This window comes from Leguminivora glycinivorella, chromosome 1 (genome assembly GCF_023078275.1).
Source record: "Leguminivora glycinivorella isolate SPB_JAAS2020 chromosome 1, LegGlyc_1.1, whole genome shotgun sequence".
Classification (NCBI taxonomy): domain Eukaryota; kingdom Metazoa; phylum Arthropoda; class Insecta; order Lepidoptera; family Tortricidae; genus Leguminivora; species Leguminivora glycinivorella.
This window is the reverse complement of record NC_062971.1, coordinates 28,802,054-28,826,907: the sequence shown is the minus strand read 5'-3', so window position 1 is coordinate 28,826,907 and position 24,854 is coordinate 28,802,054. Positions and strand designations below refer to the sequence as shown.

Here is a 24,854-nt window from a genome sequence, read left to right as displayed (position 1 = left end):
CACTCCCGGTGTACAGGCTAGACTGCGAGTGCGGCCTGTCATATGTGGGACAGACGAAACGAAGTATTTCCACACGGGTGAAGGAACACATAGCCGATGTCAAGCACCGTCGGCAAAGGTCTGCAGTCTCTGAACATGTCATGGATAAAGTCAATCATGCTATAAAGTTTGACAAGCCTCTGGTTCTTGCTAAGGAGAAGCGATATATACCCAGAATGTTGCGCGAGGCTATTGAGATCAAGAAATATCCAAACTTTAATAGAGAAGATGGCTTTACTTTACCACCGGCTTGGGATCCAGTAGTACATCTGATAATGGAACAAGCACGACGAAGGCTGTGAGGCATTTGTGTTGTATGGTGTTGGACATTTTGCAGTTTGTTTTTTGTCAATTTTGTGTAGATTAATTGTTTTTTTTTTTTAACATAGTAATCGTAATTTTTTTAAATATTGTATAACTAGCTTTATTAACAGTGTGTGAACCTGCTTTAAAAATCTATACTATTTGTGGTCATGGTTCGTTAATATTTCTTGTATGTGGGTCTTTTGCACATTGTAATTTTTCCTCAGTCACCCGTTGACCACGAACGCTGTAAAGAGTTCGAAACGTCGGGATGAATTTTAAATTCATTATACGCGATTTAATCCGTTTCCATAGTTTTATTTCATGAGTAACTATCGCGGTAACCGAAGACAATATTTTGTTTGGGGTTTTTAGAAACGTTTCGATGAGTATTAGTTGCCCGCAAAAAAGTACAGTAAGCGATAAAATGAATCAACCATTTCTACCTAACCGATTTCGAAAAAAACTTTAGAGCTAAGTTTGACTAACTTCCCGAATTCTAATGGAGCTGAAGCATACATAATTATTATGTATATTGGATGTCAAAGAATTGTTATAATAAACGTAGCACGCTTTTATTTTAGTCTGCGATAAGCTCTTCACTACATAGTAGTAGGTATAAAACAAAGTCGCTTTCTCTGTCCCTATGTATGCTTAAATCTTTAAAACTTCGCAACGGATTTTGATGCCGTTTTTTTTAATAGAAAGAGTGATTCTAGAGGAAGGTTTACATGTAGGTATAGTACCCGTGCGAAGCCGGGTCGGGTCGCTAGTTACTGATAGTGGTGTTTAGAATACGACTCGAGAAGAGTACAGTCCGTCTTCCTTATATTAAGTACTTTTCAGAATAAAACATGGGACTCTAATGAAACATGGGACTCTAATTATTTTCTAGTTTTGTACACTTTGGGAACGAAATAAAAGCTTTGACTTAAAAAACTCTTTTTTATTTAATTTATTTACAGCACTATTCGCACATTAGAGTACCTAATATTTATTTTCGAATGAATTATCAGTCAAAACATTTGCGACTGAACTTATGAACTTTTTAATGGAACAATGACGTTTCACCATGCTCCTTATAAAATATCTACACCAATGTCCATATGAAGCGTTTATTTTAAACTAGTAACAAGTGCGATTAAAGTGTCATAATCATAAGTAGAGACAATATCAATAGTGAATATTGATGATACTTACCGGTTTTGTTTTGTCATTCATTAGCCATCAAAGAATGTGTAAATTTATTCTTCAATATTAAATAAAAATATACTAGCTTATGCATAGCCTTCGATTACTTAGAATTATATGTTTTGTGAAGTGTACTGGGCAAATTGAAACTGACAATCCAAAATTTACTTTTTCCTGTACTGTAAAATAAGACTGTAATTATTCTCTCCTTGTCCGCGTCGTGTAAATTAATTATGCATGGTGAAAGATGCTGATGTGCCCACGGAAAGTTTCCAAAATTCTGAAATTTTCACAAAGGAAAACTTCGAAAACTTTCCATACTTTGTATGGACAATTGTATGGATGGAAACTTTCCATTTCATAAATTTAAATTCCTTTTTATTTTTCGTGAATTTTTCAGGAAGATTTTTTTTGAAAAGTTTCCGCAACTTGCACATCACTAGTGTAAGAAGAATGCGACTTCTAATGATCTATAAGATAAGTTTAATTTAGGGATTTGAATGCTGAGCGATAAAGGTGGAGAATGAAAGAAGAATGCACTGTAGCGGAAATGAGAATATTGAGATGGACGTGTGGAGTGATCAGAATATGGATCGGATTAGCAATAAGTAAATTAGGGTAAGTTTGAGAGTAGTGCCTAGAACGGAGAAGATGAGGAGTAGTAGTAAATGTAGTAATACACTTTATTGTACAATAACCTAACCACAAAATTAAAATTTTGAAAAAACCCCAGACCGTGACATAGTGGACCGATTTTCATGAAACATGGCTAAGAACACTCCCGACTAACTCAGCTTTCAGACAAAAAAAACTAAATCTAAATCGGTTCATTCGTTCGGGAGCTACGATGCCACAGACAGACACACACACAGACAGACAGACAGACAGACAGACAGACAGACAGACAGACACGTTAACCTATATAACACAACAGCGATCCCGTCGGATATATAACCTAACCACAAAATTAAAATTTTGCGTCATAGTGGGATTTTCATGAAAAAATCCCGACTAAAAAACAAAAAAAAACTAAATATATACCTATGCCACAGGACACACTCACAGACAAACAGAAAAAAGACAACACACAGACAGCGACAGACACACATCAGCGATCACACACATCAATGTACAAAAGCGATCTTAACTTGAGGAGTTAGGGTACGGGCGTGTAATGAGGAGGTATGAATCTCGTATAGGAAAAATAATGATAGAAATGAATATTGATGGATGAAAGTGATGATTCAAACAACGATGGATGGATTGTGTGAAAAAGAATATGAAAGAGATGGAAGTGAGTTCTGAGATAGAGGAGAATGGAAGAGGCCAGTTGTACTTACTGACCCCACATAACGTGAGATAAGGGTAGAAGGAAGAAAAATAATTATCCATAAGGAATGTCGCTTTAATCTGGCAAAACGCGGTTAAAGTTTTTTCAGATTAAAAATATGAACTAATTATATTTCACTAAGAAGCGGTGGCAGGACGCCACGACGCAGAGCAATAATTGAACAAAACGATCTCACACCATAGAATGCCCAATAGGGTGGAGCGTGGTTGTATGGAGAAAAATAAAAATTAGAAATTCATAACGGAATAGGTGTCAAAAGTTGCGGAAAAATTTGCAGATTATATTTCTGGCATCAAATTTAAAATAAGGTACTACTTTTGGCCCTCTACCCCAGCCGTAAAAGCAAAAAAAATGAGGTAAAATTATGAAATAAATTAAATATGTCTGACGTCAATTTTTATTTCTTATTATTAATTAATATTATAAAAGAAGCTGTAATTAAGTGAATTTAACCATAATAATGATTAAATTTATTAAAAAGTGGTAAATAATGATACTTCAAAATTTAATTTTTAACTCAATAATCACGTTATCATGCGAAATACGATAAACTAAGTAACACGTGCAGTATATTTTTTGGGTTGTATTTTATATGAAAGGACATATTTAGATATAAATTTAAAGTTTTGGGTTTTTGCATTTTTCTTGATTTTTCCTATTTTTACATGATGACCAAAAGTGACATTTTAGGCGTTATTAGGCAATTTAGGCATACTTTGAAGCGATATAACTAAAATTTTTGGTTGGACTGATATGTTTTTTAATATTCTTTGAGTTTATTTTGATTGATAGCTTTTCTGTCACATGCTAAGAATATTTTTTAAGCACGAAATACATGTAAATAGGAATTTTTGGAAAATTCCGATTTTGATATAAATTTAGATCTCCGAAAAAAAATGTTTTAAAGTACAAAAAAAATAAATTAAAATCATTTCAGACATCAAAGACTATGTTTAATATATAAATTTAATAAAAATTTGTAAAAATAAAAAATTAAATTTTACAAAAAAATATTAATATTTTTTTATTAAATCAAAGGTAGAGGGCCAAAAGTATATTGCTAGATTTTTTAAATTATTTTTCTCGTAATCTTCATCAAATTAGGCATTCTTTGAGTGGTATTCAATTGCATATTTCCAAAATTTTTAAATTCGCTCCACCCTAATGCCCAAGACCGGGCAGCGTGGAGAAGATTGATTCGGAAAGAAGACCCTGGCACTGGCTGCAGGACTTCTTGTCCTAAGTTGGATCCTTATGCAATTAGATTATACCTTCATATATATGTATTATGCTGTATGTCAAAATAATTTGAACATTGACTTAACAAAAACTTTTCCAAAATAAAAATTCAAAAAGGATAATATTTTAACGTTCTCATATGTATTTACGAATACAAGTATATCATAACACAACACATAAAAAAGTCTTTAGATAAATAAATGTTTTTTCACGTTATGATTAGATTCCCTATAACAAAAATATTAACCTTAATAACTTCACCACATATTTAGGTACTTTACAGATTCAGTTCACTCATCAACGCTGCCTTGAAATTAAACCACAAGTATTAAATAATGTATAAGGTCAGTCGGGGTCACAGAACTTAATTTAGATAGAAGAAACAAATTCATATATTTGTATAGGGGCCGAGCGTGTCAAATTTTGTACTGAAGTTGATTTGCCTGTAATTTTAAATATGTCTCAGGCTCTTGATTGTTCATAATTTTTGTGTTGTTGCAATTGAATATCACGTAACGAGGCATTTTTTATGTTTTGGTTGACTTCAACTTACAAAAATTGACGCCCGAAAGCTGCAAGCTGCGAGTTAAGACGGACAACTCAGTGGATTTCACTGAGTTCATTTGACACGCTAAGTAGATACGTTTGCTTGATCTATGGTATATATGAGTAGCTATATATTGGGAGTTCTAGCCCACTCCTAATGCTCCAGCTTCGCTTCGCTCGCTGTCGCAGTCGTGGTCCAGAAACCCCCAATATATAGCTCGTATCAGTGGGGTAGAACCCGTTTCCCTATACGTAGTCGTATCATTGGGGTAGAACACCGAGATGCATTTGGATTTTCTCGATACGTAGCCGTTAACGTTGTATTCAGCTAAATCCAAAATATTATGTTAAGTGAGGGTTGATTTTATGTTACGATAAAAAAAATGCAAAAGGCTTAACACAACGGGTACTGCTAGCATTGCACCCACCAGATCTTGTTCTATTTGAGAACCAGATCTCGTAACGCACCATCATAGCCCAGATTTGCATCGGGTAGAGGTTTGCCGGGCTAGGTTTATTACGGTGTTTTTCACACTCTCACAACACAGACTTGGCCAGAGACTGTAATGTTAGAGTATGGATGGGATCTCCAACGTTACTACGACCGTCTAGCAACATGGATCACCCGTGTAATACAGCACCTACCATGAGACAGGAATTTATCGCTGTATACGTCATCACGTATGTGTTTAACCGTCATCACGTTGTAGTGTGTCATGCATACATACCCTGCCCAAGGTAGGGTTATTAGAACCAAGTATGTTGCACACGCCACCGCGTTACCAAGTCAATGTCACAAGGTTGGCCATGCCTCGCAACATCGAAGAGGTAAGAGTACCTGAGACTATCGGTCGGTATAGCCACAGTCACTCCGACATGCCTTTCATTGTAAATTGTATATATACAAACGAATACAAAAAACTTCAATAGCGCGATGTAGACCTGACAATGTGATTGGTTGTTAAATGTGACGTTGGTGTTACGAGATTTAACGTAATTTGCCTTTACTAGTACCGATTTCAACCATAGTCCGATCGTATTCAAGTTCAAAATACATTTATGTAATTTTATCTTCATGTAAACTTAGTTCATAATGTAAAACCAACAAAACTTAAAGTAAGGTTAAATCAAAAAACAATGTTATCCACTGAAAATAAAGCATAATTTTTATTTAAGTCTATAGTTACATACATACATATGATCGTAAGACTAACAAAGTACGTATGTATTAATACTCTAAACTGTTTATGAAACGTAAATAGTCGAACCTGCTATGCTTTGTCTTTGTCATACTTTGGATATAATATATAAATAAACAAGTGACGGAACATGCGATAACAGGTAGTCGAGTCCGATATGTTGATATGTAATAATCCGATTAAAGAATAAAATAAGAGATTGGTTACTGTTTCTACCTAAGTCATATACGCATCTAAGTTTATGAACATAATACTGATAAGCTTAATGAATGAAAAGTAATGGTAATACAGACTGATTAAATAAAAGATAGGATTTAAACCCTTATTTTTGAAATGATCTACAGGAAAGACGCGAACCTTTTTGCTTTTCACTATCGCAAATTCAAATTATTTTGACAAATAAGTCTATTGAAAAGAATAGTGTATTGAATTTAAGTTAATTACATTTATATATATATATATATATATAATAGTAATAATTTTTTCTGCATATCAACAACTATTATTCGAAATGACGCTTCTGTTGTGTTAATCACAATGTGTCGAGGTATTTTATTTCAATCAACAATGTCGCTGATATGAGAATTGCATGTTACTTACTGAAAATGATGACGCTGTGTTTATTGTCCTATACCATGATATTATTTAACCAACATTCTAAAAAGGTGAGTTGTGTTTTATTGTATGAAACATTGTTGTTCTTTAATGATTTTATAATAATTTAGTGTAAATAATTAATGCATATAATATGTTAATACATATTATATGCATTGAAGAAGGTTTGTTTTTAAGTTGTTTTCCATAAATGTTCAAAAATATTATAAGTAGTCTTGTCCTTGTATAGTGTGTCACTGACTTTCTTAATTACTCTGTGCCTTTAATTGTATAATAATTATTGTATTGCACTATCGCCCGACCCAAGGCTCCACGGAAGACCAGCGCTGTGCCACCATCAGTGTCAGAGCATATGTCGAGTGTAGGGTTGCCAACTTTTTTTTAGGGAAATATAGTATTTTAGAAAATTCCATCTAAAAAATATAGTACACCGAAATAAAATATAGTACGGTACACATAATCGATAACCAAGTCGTAGAGATCGTTCTTTCTGTCCACTCTAAGGGGCTCCATTCGGTTTTTATCGATTTTTGACAAGTTTTGTGTTGCATTGGTTCTCTTATTTAAGTATCGTCGAAAGTTGTATGGCCGAATATCACTTCCCAACTCACGTTTCGCGCAATTTTATTCCGCCAAATGTTCATTTCCCCACTTATTGTTTTATTACAGTGTAATAATTGCATGCTAAATATCTTTTTCCCCTCACTAGCTTGGAAACACGTGTTTTGTCATACCAGCGGGTAAAAACGCATTTTATCCACTAGTGGGTAAAGTAATTTGACCTTGAATAAAGTCAAATTAACTGTTTTAAAATTGATAAAAGTAAGTGAATCTAGTAATAAAGATGATTTACCACCTGTGGAACTACTGGAAGCAGTGATAAACGCATTTTTTGCGTTGTAGTTTCCTCGCTATTATTATTATTATTAAATCATTTATTTCAGGCAACTTTAGTCCATAGATACACATATTCACAAAAGAAAAGAAAGAAAGAAAAGAAAATTACAATGAAAACTTAGGTACTTATATCAAATTAAATTAAATTAAATCAAGGATATACATTTAAAACAATTTCACTGTGCACTGATATATCAAATAATTCGATAACTCAATAATTCTTATAATCAAAAATAAAAATGTATAACAACCAATAATAATAATAAATTAATAATATTCAATAATTTATAAAACATTAAAATTTGCAAGCATGCGCAGTCAAATTCTATTCAAATGTCCGAAGCTTAAGAACTAAAATATAGAACATAAATTAAGGGAGTGGGGGAACATGGAGACTATCCCAGTGCCTTGCTATAGGACAATCCAGCCTATTAGCCACCAGACTCAGAATGCTGTTGGGGCTCACACGAACGCGGCTCATAAGGGAAGCAGTCCGTTTGCGGATAATGGCCTGGAAGCCATCTATTCGTGTATCCGCAAACATACCTGAAGCGCTGCAGAACTTCGAAAGACCCAACAACATCCTGAGTACATTATTGTACTGAACGCGCAAGGCGTTGATTGCCCTCTGAGTATAGTTGACCCACAGGCTGCACGTGTAAAAAGATTGGCAATATGCCTTGAACAGAGTTATTTTAACTTCTCTTGAACAACGTGCAAACCTGCGAGCCACCATGTTACCCCGGACAGCCAACGCCCTGCGCTCCCTCTCGATGTCTGGATCGTCTGAGAGGCTCTCATCGACCCAGTGACCCAGGTACTTGAAATATATATAGTGAGGGGAAAAGTTTTGTGTTACACTCGGGTGCAAATGTATTTTACTTCTCGTGTGTTAAAATACAACTTTGCCCCCTTGTATATGTATAACAAATAAATATTATTAATTTCTACTATTTACATTTGTTATAATTTGCCAAGCTCACATTTACCAACTTAACATTTGACCTTTTTTAAAAAAGCAAACTTTCATGTTGTCGAATGTTTTACTTAGCGTAATATATAACTAGTTTATTTATTGTATGTAATGTACCAAATGTTTTATTGAACACCAACAATATATATGGCGTATTTCGAAAAATTTGCAATATTGAGTCTTCTATCACTTTCTAAATGTATTGACAGGTGTGCAATTTTTACTTACGTACCTATTAATATTCTTTTAATTTCAATAGTTACCTACTTACTTTTTTTATAAGACCCATATTAAAAAAAAAATACCCATATTATAAGTACTTATATTTTTTATGAAATTTGACATTGTTTTAAAAACATTTTTACTTCAATGAAATCTAGACTTTTATAAAAATGCAAAGGCGATTTTAATATTAAACTAATTAAGGCAAAACTTTTGACCAAAGAACCAGTTTCGGTCCTAAAATAGTTCAACTTTGATGCTAAATATCACAGAATCAATGAGCTGTGAAGTAGGTACCTAATTATGCGATGCTAGTTTGTTTAAAGACGATTCTGTTAATATGATATGCTTTAGAAACTATCGTAATATTCGTAATAGCAATGGATTCAAAAGCGCAAGCGGAGCGAGCGCGAAATTTTTTTCATTATCAAAACGCCGCTCCTGGCGGTTTGACCCTAGTGTAAATTCGCCACTGGCATGGACCCCAAAAATATAGTACTTTTGCGTACTATATATGCATCATATAGAATATAGTACGCTGGGCCAAAATATAGTACAGTACTATATTATATAGTACGGTTGGCAACCCTAGTCGAGTGGTGTCCTTTTGCAACCACAAACCAAACCCAATGTAACTGATTTTGTACTGTTTAGTATGTAAGCCTCATATTGTATATTTTATTTGGCTGCAATTAATGTCTTTATTTTCTTACTTTCTTTCTTCTTTCAAAAATGTTTAATACTTACGTAGGTAGCACCCGAACTAACGAAAAACGATAGTGTTGATGGTATTTGTCATATATATATATACTGAAATAAAAAATAAAAAAACATTTTGAACTTAATCGGTAAGTACTCGTGGTAGCGGTCATATTTACACGTGTTGCAAGACTTGCGGTATTATTTGTTAATTCGATACTTTGTCGGCGCTTTGTGAAATACAAGTGGTCAACACACACACACACAGACAAACAGTCAATACTTGGCAGGTATTTTTCTTCAAAACATTGCCATTTATTCATATACTCATAGGGAAACACACCTTTTCGTGTAAGTAATTCAAACTCCTCATCATTACAAAAATATTTATGTAAATGAACAAAGTCAGATTTCTGCATAGTTGTAGTTAGTTTTTCTAAACTTGTATCTAAAAATTTGAAAGAATCTACAAAACGAAGCTGAAAATACTCATTCTCGATAGGGATAAATTTAGTAAAAGAAATATAGTTTTCTTTGGTTTTAGGTATAACTTTGACGTTTCCAGGTGCCTCCCCCAATTTTTTGATAAATAGATGGCAATCATAACCAGACAGATTGTGAAAAAAATAGGTACGAAACAAGGACGTTTATATTGTAAGTTACATATATTATGTGCCGCTCCCCGATATCTTCCTGTAATGTGACAGTGATCTCGAACCCGATCAGAAAATAGAAAATGGTTACAAATATGACAACGTTTAGCGTTCAAAAAGTTTTGCTCGTCATTCTCATTACATATTATTGGGGTATTTTTGTTCACAATTTTATAAATTTTAGCAACATCTTTGTAGATTGCCTCAATAAATTTATCGACGCAATCAGTACCGCGATAAGAGAAATAACGATTATGACTCGGATCTGCGTTACAAACAATATGATACCCAAAGGCAGCTGGTATATGATGATGCAAAGTTGTAGTGTTAGGGGTAAGACTATCACTAGTATCAGTATCAGAGTCACTAGTTTCAGTTGGTTGTAGTAACGATTCAAAATCTGCATATATAACGAATGGAACATTCTGTTTACGATCGAAATGTTTAAATTTAATTACTGTCCCCTTTTCTGGTAAAACGGTAACTATTCCAGTACACAAGTGATTTGCGAGTTCTTCCTGCGTGAGAAAAAATAACAGACAGGTTTCGCAAAAGTATATCTTACTATTATGCTTTGTTACTTGTCTGCGTACAAGACGACTCAAGTCTTTAATTAGAACATAATGTGGTGGGTGACTACCATCGTCTATTAAAAGTAGGTTTATATTTTTTCTACATTTCTGATTACTAGATACTTTAGACTTGTAAAGGGGGCCCACAACAATTTTATTATTTTTCAAACCAAAAATCGTCAATGAAATCATAGGGTTATTTTTTTCGAATATTCTTATGTCATCAAATGTGACTGGAAAAGAAATTTGAGAAATATTCAAAACGTCTCGAAAATTAGGATAAGATGATACTCTTTCAGGGTGTTTTGTAGAAGGATGCAAAGCCGCTGTTACACACCATAAAAAACAGCATTGATCGTTGTTTTGTATATTTATACATGCTTTTTTGTTTTTTATGAACTTTGGCAGGTCAACATAGCTTGAACCTCGTAATGGTTGATACTTGTTAATGTTGATCTCTAAATGAGAGTTACTAACAAAAGCCCATCCACTATCACGGTCTTGAAATTCCTCAAATTTTTTCTTTAGACAGTTAACAACTTCGCAAAACAGTGACTCAAAATCATAACTTAAGTATAAAATTTTATTTTTAGTTCCAAATGATTTTATTGATTGACTATTATCTTTGAACATTAAAAACAATCCAAAGAGCTCGAAATTTACTTTTACGCACGTATGTTTCGTAAGTGAATTATCTAAAAGCCGTTTTATTTTGTTTCGAATAGAGTTCATAAACGCATCGACAGACGCCAGACTTTGGTCGTTGGTTGCTGATATACGATAAGTGGCAATGCGCATCCGAAATGCAGACTCTACTACTTCAACACCATCATTAAGTAATTTGTTAGAACATACAGTTGTTTTATGTGCAGTGCTTCGAAGATGACCTGTCCATTTATTTTTGTCTACAGATGAACTACACGGTACACAGAAAGGCATAATGAATTATGTTAATGCAAAAGATGTAGCTAAACTCACTAGGCTATTTTGAAACCGTAATTTGTCAAACACTAATTTAATACATCTATTTACTATTAGCATACGTTGTATTAATCAAAACAGTTGACTCGACTGACTTCTCATTAAGAATGCAATGAATTGTTAACACTATGCAAAGTATGGTAGTATAAGTCTATAAATATAAATCAAATAAAGTCGCAGTATTAAATTATCGCATTCGAAAATATTCTTTAAATTTAACAGAAAGTAACCTTTTATCTTACAAAAATTAATTTCTGTATTTATTCATTAAAACTTTTTCGCACATAAAATATTGAAAACCTATAATATTTAAGTATCTATTTTTGTACACAAACTATTTATATAAGCGTACGATATATTCTTAATGCAAAAACCATATTCGAGATTTAGTTATAGACGTAGGTATCTACCTTTGCTGTTAACTATAACTTGATTTTGTCAACAACTTTGAATAAAAAATAACAAAATTTTGTTTAAATAGAATTTTCTTACTGTGGGAGATTTGAAAATATTCAACTAATTTTTTTTATAATTATTATAATAAACAGGTTCACATTCTCCAAAAATATTAAAGGCTTGACCTAAGAACGTTTGTATTTGATTCCACTCGGAGGAATTCTCTTGACATTGCAATTTAACCGACGCTAATGCTTTTTTATAACGTTCTTCAGGCTCAGATTTTTGGTAATCATTAATGTTATACACTTTTAAATCAATGAAAAAATTACCGTCTGTTATCGTAGTGCGTCGACTAGAACCTGTCGATACGCGGCTGGTAAACGATGATGTTGTCTTGACGGTTTTCGAACTGCCCTCGCTGGTGATCTTCTCTTCTTCTCTTATGATTTTGAAGATATCGGTTTCAGGCGATTTTTTGGAAGAACTGAAAAAATAAAACAGAATTACAATATTTCAAGCAAATACATTATGTTATAGTTGCACAATCACAATAAAGTAATTTAATTTTAAAAACAACTAAAAATAAGTAGTACCTAGAGCCAACATTCTTATTTTCACTGGTTGACGTTCGTGCTTTTTTGGTTGTTTTTTTCTTTTGCGCGCAAGGTGTTGGTGAGGATGAATGTAGTACCCGTCGATTTTCTGTTTCAACTTCGGACCTTAAATAAGAAAAACAATATTAAATATATGTCAATTAATAATAATTATGTTGACACAAAACTAAACCAAGTTCATAGTTATGACTGACAACGTTATAAATAGATGAGAATAAGATAACTGAGAAATAAATTAACGTGATAAACACACAGATATGCCTTACCAGGATTAAATCCTGTAACCTCAAGCTTAGAAAACAGAGTCACTAACGACTAGACTAGCAGGAACTGTTAAATATAACTCTAAGGATTATTTTAATTAATATAAAATAAATGAATTACCTTGCGGCTGAGGATGATTTCCTTTTCTTGATATTCTTTGTAGCAATCTTCTTCGGTTCAGGTGAGGGCGTGCGCGTGTATACTGAACATTCGGAGTCAGACCTTCAAAAAAGAATAAAAATATACCAACAATACTTAAATCAAAGTTTTAAAGAGATTCGATATATAGGGTTATAAATACTTACTAACATTTTAAATGAAGTTGAAAGTTGCAGATTCCTCACTTAACAAAAATAACGAGCAGCTTCACGTCGCAATACAGAATAGTAAAGAAATTGTTGCATAAAAACGCATTATTTTATAGTGAAATATTTGATGAGTTGATATTAAATCGAAACATAAATATATGACTAAAGAACCAAGTTCTGACATTCAACTTTAGATCTAAATATTATAAATTTAAATAAATATTATCGTTTTTATAAATTGAAGCACATAATTTATATTCAAAGTATATTACCACTTGTATTTCACAAAGCGCCGACAAAGTATCGAATTAACAAATAATACCGCAAGTCTTGCAACACGTGTAAATATGACCGCTACCACGAGTACTTACCGATTAAGTTCAAAATGTTTTTTTATTTTTTATTTCAGTATATATATATATGACAAATACCATCAACACTATCGTTTTTCGTTAGTTCGGGTGCTACCTACGTAAGTATTAAACATTTTTGAAAGAAGAAAGAAAGTAAGAAAATAAAGACATTAATTGCAGCCAAATAAAATATACAATATGAGGCTTACATACTAAACAGTACAAAATCAGTTACATTGGGTTTGGTTTGTGGTTGCAAAAGGACACCACTCGACATATGCTCTGACACTGATGGTGGCACAGCGCTGGTCTTCCGTGGAGCCTTGGGTCGGGCGATAGTGCAATACAATAATTATTATACAATTAAAGGCACAGAGTAATTAAGAAAGTCAGTGACACACTATACAAGGACAAGACTACTTATAATATTTTTGAACATTTATGGAAAACAACTTAAAAACAAACCTTCTTCAATGCATATAATATGTATTAACATATTATATGCATTAATTATTTACACTAAATTATTATAAAATCATTAAAGAACAACAATGTTTCATACAATAAAACACAACTCACCTTTTTAGAATGTTGGTTAAATAATATCATGGTATAGGACAATAAACACAGCGTCATCATTTTCAGTAAGTAACATGCAATTCTCATATCAGCGACATTGTTGATTGAAATAAAATACCTCGACACATTGTGATTAACACAACAGAAGCGTCATTTCGAATAATAGTTGTTGATATGCAGAAAAAAATTATTACTATTATATATATATATATATATATATAAATGTAATTAACTTAAATTCAATACACTATTCTTTTCAATAGACTTATTTGTCAAAATAATTTGAATTTGCGATAGTGAAAAGCAAAAAGGTTCGCGTCTTTCCTGTAGATCATTTCAAAAATAAGGGTTTAAATCCTATCTTTTATTTAATCAGTCTGTATTACCATTACTTTTCATTCATTAAGCTTATCAGTATTATGTTCATAAACTTAGATGCGTATATGACTTAGGTAGAAACAGTAACCAATCTCTTATTTTATTCTTTAATCGGATTATTACATATCAACATATCGGACTCGACTACCTGTTATCGCATGTTCCGTCACTTGTTTATTTATATATTATATCCAAAGTATGACAAAGACAAAGCATAGCAGGTTCGACTATTTACGTTTCATAAACAGTTTAGAGTATTAATACATACGTACTTTGTTAGTCTTACGATCATATGTATGTATGTAACTATAGACTTAAATAAAAATTATGCTTTATTTTCAGTGGATAACATTGTTTTTTGATTTAACCTTACTTTAAGTTTTGTTGGTTTTACATTATGAACTAAGTTTACATGAAGATAAAATTACATAAATGTATTTTGAACTTGAATACGATCGGACTATGGTTGAAATCGGTACTAGTAAAGGCAAATTACGTTAAATCTCGTAACACCAACGTCACATTTAACAACCAATCACATTGTCAGGTCTACATCGCGCTATTGAAGTTTTTTGTATTCGTTTGTATATATACAATTTACAATGAAAGGCATGTCGGAGTGACTGTGGCTATACCGACCGATAGTCTCAGGTACTCTTACCTCTTCGATGTTGCGAGGCATGGCCAACCTTGTGACATTGACTTGGTAACGCGGTGGCGTGTGCAACATACTTGGTTCTAATAACCCTACCTTGGGCAGGGTATGTATGCATGACACACTACAACGTGATGACGGTTAAACACATACGTGATGACGTATACAGCGATAAATTCCTGTCTCATGGTAGGTGCTGTATTACACGGGTGATCCATGTTGCTAGACGGTCGTAGTAACGTTGGAGATCCCATCCATACTCTAACATTACAGTCTCTGGCCAAGTCTGTGTTGTGAGAGTGTGAAAAACACCGTAATAAACCTAGCCCGGCAAACCTCTACCCGATGCAAATCTGGGCTATGATGGTGCGTTACGAGATCTGGTTCTCAAATAGAACAAGATCTGGTGGGTGCAATGCTAGCAGTACCCGTTGTGTTAAGCCTTTTGCATTTTTTTTATCGTAACATAAAATCAACCCTCACTTAACATAATATTTTGGATTTAGCTGAATACAACGTTAACGGCTACGTATCGAGAAAATCCAAATGCATCTCGGTGTTCTACCCCAATGATACGACTACGTATAGGGAAACGGGTTCTACCCCACTGATACGAGCTATATATTGGGGGTTTCTGGACCACGACTGCGACAGCGAGCGAAGCGAAGCTGGAGCATTAGGAGTGGGCTAGAACTCCCAATATATAGCTACTTATATGACATCTGTGGTCGGGGTAATAGTAACTAATACGGGTCAATTGTAACTAATCTAAATATCTTAAGGAGGATATGTTAAGGAGGTAGGGCATAGCGAATGATATTCCGCTTTGTGTGGTAGGGCACAGCACAGCGGATATCGTCTCGCTCGAATCTAGAGCAGAGCCCAACTGGGGAAGTGCCTCCGCCTTACAGAAGACCGCAGCCAAATAGCACTAGACCCTACTCATAGTGTTGTGTTCCTGTCGGTGAGTAAGGCTGCCAGAGCTCAACGAGGGTGCGGTGCTGATGATGGGAGGACTTACGGAACTAACTTGTTCCGTATATTGTCCTTTAGAGTCGTCGGCAACCCGAACCCTCCTTGGAACTTGTACACTCCTTTTTGCTGTGTACTTAACACAGCAAAAGGGAATGTACAAGTTTCTAATGGGGTGGCAACGCGCATGTGACACTGTTTGCGTTGCATGCGTTCATAGGTTACGGTGACCGCTTTCCATCAGGCGGACCGTATGCTTGTTTGCCACCGACGTAGTATAAAAAAAATAAAAAAAAATATCTTCCATATTTTACATCATTTACTGTAGTTCCATATATGTCCAGATAGCGTATAAGCTCTTTCATCATTTCACCGTAGATGGTGTTGATAGTCCTAATGATCTCTGATCTACACGGCCGTGAAGTTTTCGACGAAATTGGTAGTATGTGCGTGAGAGACAGCCTCTCAAACATTCCTTAAAAATATGGTTTTAATGTGATTTAACATTTTTTTCTACAGTTAGTTGCATAATTATAAACTTTTTTATGTTTGTATGTCCTTCAATCTTCTGATTTTCATGTTTTAATAGTATTTAAACGATAGTTTAAATTGCCCCCCTTAAATTGCAATGGAGGCTAATTTCGACTATTTGGTAGTTTTAATTGCCCCGCCATGTTTTATATGAAAATCAACAACACTAGTGATGTACTCGATTCGAGGTTTTGTATAGATATTAATTCCTCATTTAGTGACTCTGGCTCTGGAAAGGGCTAAAAGTATATTTTATTGAACGTCATTGTGTATTATCGATTATTTTATGCATTTAGTCCCTTATTGGTCTGATTATGAACAGGGAATAAGGTGTGCGCGGGTACACGGTATGCACCTATAGACACAGTATCGACAAATTTATAATAGGCACGATTCCCATCACTACTTAGTATGGAGACCAGTTTTAATTACCCCGCTGACATCTTGTAAGTGTTTTTTTACACAAACCGACAGGCCTACATAAAAATGAGTGTTTAAGTTAGGTTCCTTACGTTTTGACAAACCACATGATATCCGGTTTACCAGTGTAAGCTCACCGTAACGAAACTTATTATCAATAGTTGGAATTTCCCCTCGGCGGGGTAATTATAACTATTTCTGCCATCTCATATAAAAATCGTATTTTAAAGTATACGGAACCTTTATTTTTGGATGAGAGTCAGATAGCAATGCACGGTCGAGAAGTTTCCAAAGTTGCAGAACATTCCTCATGAAAATTTTCGGTAACTTCTGAGAATGTTCTCGAGAACGAGAATTTATCAGAATACTTAGTAACTTCGTAGTTTATACCATAATTTCGTCGAACTCAGCAAGTCAAGACGTAGTCCCGTGGTAGTGCGCTGGCTTCGTATGCCGATGTTCTCAGGTTCGATCCTGACAGCGATCTTTTTGTTTTTATTTTGTTTTTTTGTTTTTTTTGTATATACATGTATTGTCATGACCAAAAACAGGCATCAAGAAATAATTGTTCGGTGCCTAATTTAAAAAAGTCAGGACTAAAACTGTGAAGTCTGAAAGTCGAAATGTTCCCTGAAGTATAGTGAGAATTTAGGTAACTTATCACTTATCAACAAAATAGCTAACTGTAATAGACAATATTATACCTATAATAACATATAGTTTTATATTATGCCCATTTAAACATTATTTCAAGTATATTCTCTTGTTTAAATAATAAATTGCATGTTGCGGGAATGTTCTGCGAACATTCTCAAGAATGTTTCCGCTTTTTGGGAATGTTCTGCAATTTCTACATTACTAGAGTCAGATGAAATAAAAGTTGTTGTACTTTATATTTTAGTAGTCGCAGTTCCCCCGCTTGACCTTATGTATTATGAAGGTTCTCATTTTCAAATAGAGCAACCAACCAAACTGATATGTTAAAATAAACATCCCTAAACTACAAATTACAAGGTGTAGGTGTACAATTTAATGGCTCTGGGTCACCGACTCGCCGACGATTTAGTTGAAAGTAGTTTAAAAGTAAAACGGAATAAAATAAACCGTCTACTAAAGTGGAAGGTTAGTAACCAAATGGATGTTGTACATTTTGTTCTTTTGTATGTTGCGAAGAACTTTGTTCATTAACAGTTCCGTTAGCTTTTTTTTGAATGGTGACTTAAGAAGATTTTAACTTACCTACATAGAACTGAGCCTAGAGATTAAGAGCAGAAACGTCTGTACTGCATGATAAGGGGAGGCCATTGCCCATGCCAAGCAGTGTCACGCAATAATTTGTTTTTTAAAAAGAAACGTCAGCGAGGGAACACTAAAGGTTTTTAAAATTAGAAAAAGAAAAAGGAAAAAATGGTGTTGACATAAAAAAAAATGCACTCAACTAGTAGGCCTCCGAGGCCGAGTTGGCAGAAAGATTGTGCAGGTATTCCAAAGGCCGCAGCTCAGATTCTTGACTCAGGTCCATATTCTAGCAATTTTCCTTTAATTTAATAACATATATGTAGTTAGATGAAGTACTAGGTCCCAGTCTCATGTAAGCAAACTTTACGAAACAATCTTTATTTCATCCCATTTTGATGTTATTCTCAGAGCACTTATGTATCTTGTAAATGTGTCTCGGTAGTATGAGCGCACTGCACAAGTGCACATCGAGTGATATAACGACAACAAATAAATACGTGATTAGAGCATAATACATAGTTTTCCGTGGTATTTTCTCGGAAACGTTCGTATTTGTCGTTACAGTTAAAGTTAGTTCTTCTTGTACCACGACGCGTTGGTGAGTTTCCGTGAACATATGAAGGAAAAACATCTGTAAGTAATTAAACATCTACTCCTAATCTACTTCTAGGCTACATCCATCTTCCGATCTATTGTGAGTAGGCTACATCCATCTTCCGATCTATTGTGAGTGAATACCCTTGAAACGAATGTCTACCCGTCTTAGATCCCAACCCCACTGGTCTTAGTTGCCCATTTACGTTGAATTAATTCTCTGTGTGAATCTATTAGTAACGTTAATGATGGGTCAGAATTCTAGTCGTAGCCCGAATTAATTTATACATTGAGGGCACGTTTACAACGCTTTCCATCCTTACTGCGATACAATGTCTCACAAATATCTACATACAATTAGGTAAAACTTGACTAGCTTTTTAGCAGCGGAAATAATGAAAACCTAGAGTATATTTCGCATTTTGTATACATATCTTATACCTTGAAACGAGCAATTCCTGTATATTTAGTAAAATATATATATATATATATATAAATTACGATCTCGGAAACCGCTCTAATCATTTCGCTGAAATTTGTTGTGGGGCTTTTCGAGGGTGAAAAATCGATTTAGATTAGCATTAGGTCCCGGAAAACGCGTTTTCATGCATTTTTTTCGCGTTAATAAACGCAAAATATGGTCGCTAATTTCGTCGTCCGCTCATCGACGACACGTAGCTTAAAAAGTAAAATCCACAAACCTACGGACCAAATTGACAAGTAAGTGTGAACAAATGTTGCCACAATTTGGCCAGTGTCGTTCTCATCGATATTAAAATTGTTATTACATCGTAGTTTTAAGGTGCACCCAGACCGGACAATCAAATTGGCAATTTGATCGGCTAATCAATATAATAACTTTTTCAGTGATTTCGACAAATCAAAAGCTCTGTAGACCTCTAATTAGAGAAAAAAAACAATAATATTATATGAAAATTATATAGATATTTATGATATACTTGCCAAAGCGTGATGGATACTTTATCCACATAGATATGTGACAAAATTGGAAGCATAATGCACCGGCTGGGAAAGAATAATATTTTATAATAAAGACTAGTAAAATTATCTTCGGACAGGGTATTTTATTTTTTACCTACAGGCTCGGAAACCTTTTATGCTTTAGAACTAGTGGGTAAAAACGCATGTTATCCATCCACTACCTCGAAAATCGAACAAACCAAAATGTGTACCCTCTTATTTGGAACTAATATACTTATTCTTGATTTAAACTAGTTTATGTGTACTTTGCAACTTGTCGATATATTGTTATCGACATATAGCCTTCACTATTTTTATTTTGCTGTTCCTGGTAAGGCCGGCAACAGACAGTCTTAAATTTCATAATCTTAAAAAATCATAATCTTATGAAATCAGATCGAGTGCACGGATTCCCATACAATTTCGCAACTGTCCACACACAGTCTTATTATTTAAGATTATGATTTTTTTTCAGATTGATCTGACAGATTGCGAATAATTTGAATTTTAAGAATGTGTGTGGCAAGGCAGTCAATCTTATTTTATAAGATTATGATTTTTTAAGATTATGAAAATTAAGACTGTCTGTTGCCGGCCTAACACTTTACCTGTCAGTCATTTGTCAATTTAGTCCGTAGGATTGTGGATTTTACTTTAGAGTATCTTTCGTTATTTTATTTAAAACGATAGTGTTATCATTAGATATTATGCAGTTTGAGGAAGTCACGAAGCATTTCTCTATTTTTCCTTTTTGGATATGTTTTTATGCTTCAAATCACGCCAGTTGACACGGTAGGAAATATTGTTCATAATTTTAAGCAGAGTCAAAAGATACACATTTGCCAAAGCGCATTACTTATGTATATAGGCATTGTCAAAAATCAGTCGTTAATACGAGAACGGCAGCCTTTATAAATTTTTGGCGGGCCAAGTTATTAAATACACCGGAGTTTTTAATAAAAAATCATTTCGTTTCGGCGTTCACAATATAATATTAATGACAAATTCTCCGGACGACAAAATATGACATTGCAAATTCTCCGGATTATTTATTCCTCGTCTTTGGCAGCCTATAATATCTGAAGTATCTGATGCCTATCGCTCACACGAGAGCACGTGTAACATCACATTTATGAAAAACCGGCCAAGTGCGAGTCGGACTCGCGCACCGAGGGTTCCGTACAAACATTAAAATTATTAAAAAAAAATATATTATGTGATGTAACTAAAAATTTATGGTTTTCGTAATTTTTCCGTTATCTATGCTATAAGACGTTGCTTCGTACCAAATTTCAAGATTCTGAGTTCACGGGAAGCACCCTGTAGGTTTTGATTCCCTTGCAAGTGTCGAAAATTTGCGGCATAAACGGCTGTATCTTTTGATTGCGTTGGCTTAGAAGTTTGATTTTTTCACAGCTTCAAGGGACAGTAGACCTGAGTAATTGATATAAATTTCAGCTTCATACCTCCACGCGTTCCTGAGAAAAAGGGTCTTGACAGACGGACGGACGGACAGACGGACAACAAAGTGATCCTATAAGGGTTCCGTTTTTTCCTTTTGAGGTACGGAACCCTAAAAATGTGTATATTAAGTATTTTTCAGTTCAGATGGTGCTTTTTTTACTCACTTAGTGCGAGAAGTGGTTCATTTCTTGTTAGGTCGAAACTTCGGAGGGCCATTTGTACTGAAAAACGTCGTACAATATACGTGCGAAAAGGAAATTCGTAACGCCGTGGCTTGCATGGGCGACGGTCGGCGGACGGCGATGCGACGCTAGAGATGTGTCGTTCGCGAGTGAGTGATTTAAAAGAACTATATCTTTTGACTGAACGTTCACTCTTCAACCAGTAGCGGCTCATTTCGCTCAGTAACTCACCTATCTCAGAGTTACTTGCGCGGATTCGACGGTGAACCAAAAGAGCGAAACGATGGTTTCGGACGGAGCGATTCGGAAGGATGCGACAATATGGCGGTATCGTCACGATTCGCCATCTTCAAACCATCACTGAGCGAAATGAGCGGAATGACCATCGCCCACGCAAGACACGGCGTAACACGTAACACGTGTCGATTTAAAACACTCCCTTCGGTCGTGTTTTAATTTATCGCCACTCGTTTCGAACTTACCTTTTACGCACCTGTATCGCAATGTACTATTTTAGTACAGATGTTGCTTTTTTTACGCATTTAGTACGAGAAATGGTTCATTTCGAAACTTCGGAGGCCATCTGTAGGTACTGAAAAACATCGTACAATACACGTGCGAAAAGGAAATTCCTAACTCGTATCGTTTCAACTTCCATTTTTACGCACTTATATCGTATTTTAGTACAAATGGTGTTTTTTGCCCGCACTAGTCGCCCAACATTTCTAGATAAAAGTGATTCTTGTAGAATTACTTCGAATGGGATATAAAAATTTCACTGACATATCAAGACCGGAAGCCTTCATAATTTTTATTTATGACAATGCCGTATGAACTCAATATACTAACTTCTATACTAAACTAACTATCCCTACATAATGTATATAATATACTCATTACTTTCATTAGGCATTCTTTTACGCCCCAGCCTTTGTAGTGAAACACACTTTTAACGATACAATTTACATATGAAGTGCCCATCAAAAGCCAGGAGCGCAGCAATGCAATTCTTATTTAAAGATAGTGCATATACACTATTGTGTGTAATAATAATAACAATGTGTATACCAATAGTTAATACTAATAACCAAGGATGATAGTTAGGATTTACAATCTTCATACTAAGAATCGTAACTCAAGTTTTTAGCGCCACCTATTAAATACTATCATATTCATAACTACACTAATCATGTCCACAAATTTATTTTTCTCAAAATGTGTAGGTATTGACGTAATATCATGATATTAAAATAAAGAAGCATGTCATTTGTTCTCATAAAAAATAAAAACACGCAAATATATTTGGGAAAAATAATATATGATTTTGGCTATTTCCAGGCTGCGAAACAGCGCCATCTAGTTTTAAGCTTAAAGGCCCATACATTTCAGGGGTACGCTTTTTTGTATGGGCTTTGTCCCGGATTATATCGTCCTTGCTAATAACTAATTCTTTACCTAATACCGTAAGCACCCTCGCTTTATCCGATATCCGCACTTCCTAGGACTCACTTCCATTTCAAATATGCTGCGGTACACGATGACTGCTAACCATGCTGCTTGGGTAACATTTATAAATGAATGTGTGATCTTTTCAATTATTGTTTATGAAAATTTTAAGTGCGATACTGACATTTTTCTAATAGGTAATATTTTATTATTAGTTAATTACTAAGCACAAAAGCTTGTAAATGCTCTCGAGTTTCGTGTTTGTTAAAAATTGACCTGTTTCTTATATTGGCTGATAAAATTGACTTTTAAATGATCATTCTTGATAATTAATATTTAATGACATTCTTCATTTGGGTTTAATTCGATTTTCTTTCGTGCCTCAGTTTATAATTATTTTCCTCGGATGTTGTGGTATAAAGTTTTGTGTATCAATCGAGGGCAAAATTTGTTTAACGCTTGTACCTTGAAACCCTCGTAAAATTACTTCAGTTCAGTTACGAACTAAACTAATATTAGCACTAGTTGTTAAAAAATTTTGCCCCCATGTCAAACAAACAACTATTACTTAATAAGATTTACTATAGGATTTTTACACACCAAGTTTTCTCTGTAATATTTTTTGCTACAACAGACCTTAATTGATCTTCGGTCAATAACGTTACCATCTATTTATTAATTTGGTACCTACTAGGACTACTAGGCAACTAAACAATATGTTCTCACATGCGAATGTGTGCAATGGAAAACTATACAGGAAACCATTAACAAATTCAAAAATCTTACCGATATGTTACCGGTAAAAGGAAATTATTATGTACCTAATAAAAATCGAAGTCTGTTAAAAACAACTCTTAAATAGACCTTCTTTGAGGGTTCAATCGGGTTCATGTTTCACATAATTATTGTAAATTATGTACATTCATGAATTAAAATTTCAGAAATATAGAGGTATACTGGTATATCGTATATTATTTTTTTATCGCTATAATTCATATCGCATATAATTTTCTTATCGTTCTACTTATAAAAAAAAATATTCTTAAACTCACCCATTCCGCTTCAATTAAACTCCATCATTCCAAACAGAACTGTTCTCTGCTACAAACACACACCACACAGAGTGGTAACTAATTTGCATCCAATTTTGTTCAGAGCACTGCGCACTTTTTCTCGTTCAAAAAGTTGGTGAAAGTTCGCGAGTAGCGGAGCGAGGCGAGGGTGCGGCGTGCGGCCGGCGCGCGCGACTCGGGCTCGAGCCGACTGAGCCCGCAGCCCACACGCCCACCCGTTCCTCCCTCCTGTTGCCTGCTCTGCTACCCTCCGCACACGGAACTTCAGACGCTAATAAAAACTTATACCCGCAAAAAGTCCACGCTGCCTCATATCGGGACGTGTTATCTCGCACAATTTCAACCACAACAATCGGTAAACTTTCGTTACATATTGGAAGTAAACGCAGTTGATGTTTTAGGAACAATTTGTACTTTCTTATGGGGTCTCATACTTTGAACTGATAACGGGCATCATTGCATTCAGATATGGGCGACGAACGAAATCCTGTGCAACTACCATTCCTACCAAGAGTCCGTGTAGAAAAATACGTGAAAACATTTTAGTTTAACCATTTATTTTCTTATTTATTTATTTGAAGTGAAATGACATTACTTTGACACATCTGTATAAATGCACAGCTGAACACAAAAGAGTTCGTGCTAATAGTTACTTACATAAACAATGCAATATAAAATTCTGGAAAGTATCGGCATAAAGACTTCCGATCGGGTAATAAAAAAAAATTATGACTTGCTGACTTCAGTTACGGGATCATCCCAATTCATGATCTTAATTTTTCCCACCTTTGATTTTTTTAATTTATTTTACGAATGCTGTAAAGTGTTTGAAACGTCGGGATGAATCGTAAATTCATTATACGCGATTTAATCTGTTTCCATAGTTTTATTTCATGAAATAGGTAAATAAATGTTATAGGAC

General features: G+C 34.4%; 2 protein-coding genes across 2 annotated transcripts in view; both read right to left on the bottom strand.

The window, feature by feature from the left end:
• The window catches only part of LOC125233770, a 212,559-nt gene extending 188,467 nt beyond the window's left edge, over window positions 1-24,092 (bottom strand). Inside the window, exon 1 of the mRNA XM_048139869.1 lies at window positions 23,912-24,092. The gene's annotated coding sequence lies outside the window, so the exon portion shown is untranslated. The remainder of the gene's footprint in view (window positions 1-23,911) is intronic.
• On the bottom strand, window positions 11,979-14,200 carry LOC125233780. Its single transcript, XM_048139878.1, has 4 exons — window positions 13,067-14,200; window positions 12,878-12,979; window positions 12,473-12,598; window positions 11,979-12,363 (listed from the first exon to the last, which is right to left on the bottom strand). Coding segments are annotated over exons 1-4 (597 nt in total). The 5' UTR covers window positions 13,069-14,200; the 3' UTR covers window positions 11,979-11,996.
• Window positions 24,093-24,854: the final 762 nt, after the last annotated feature.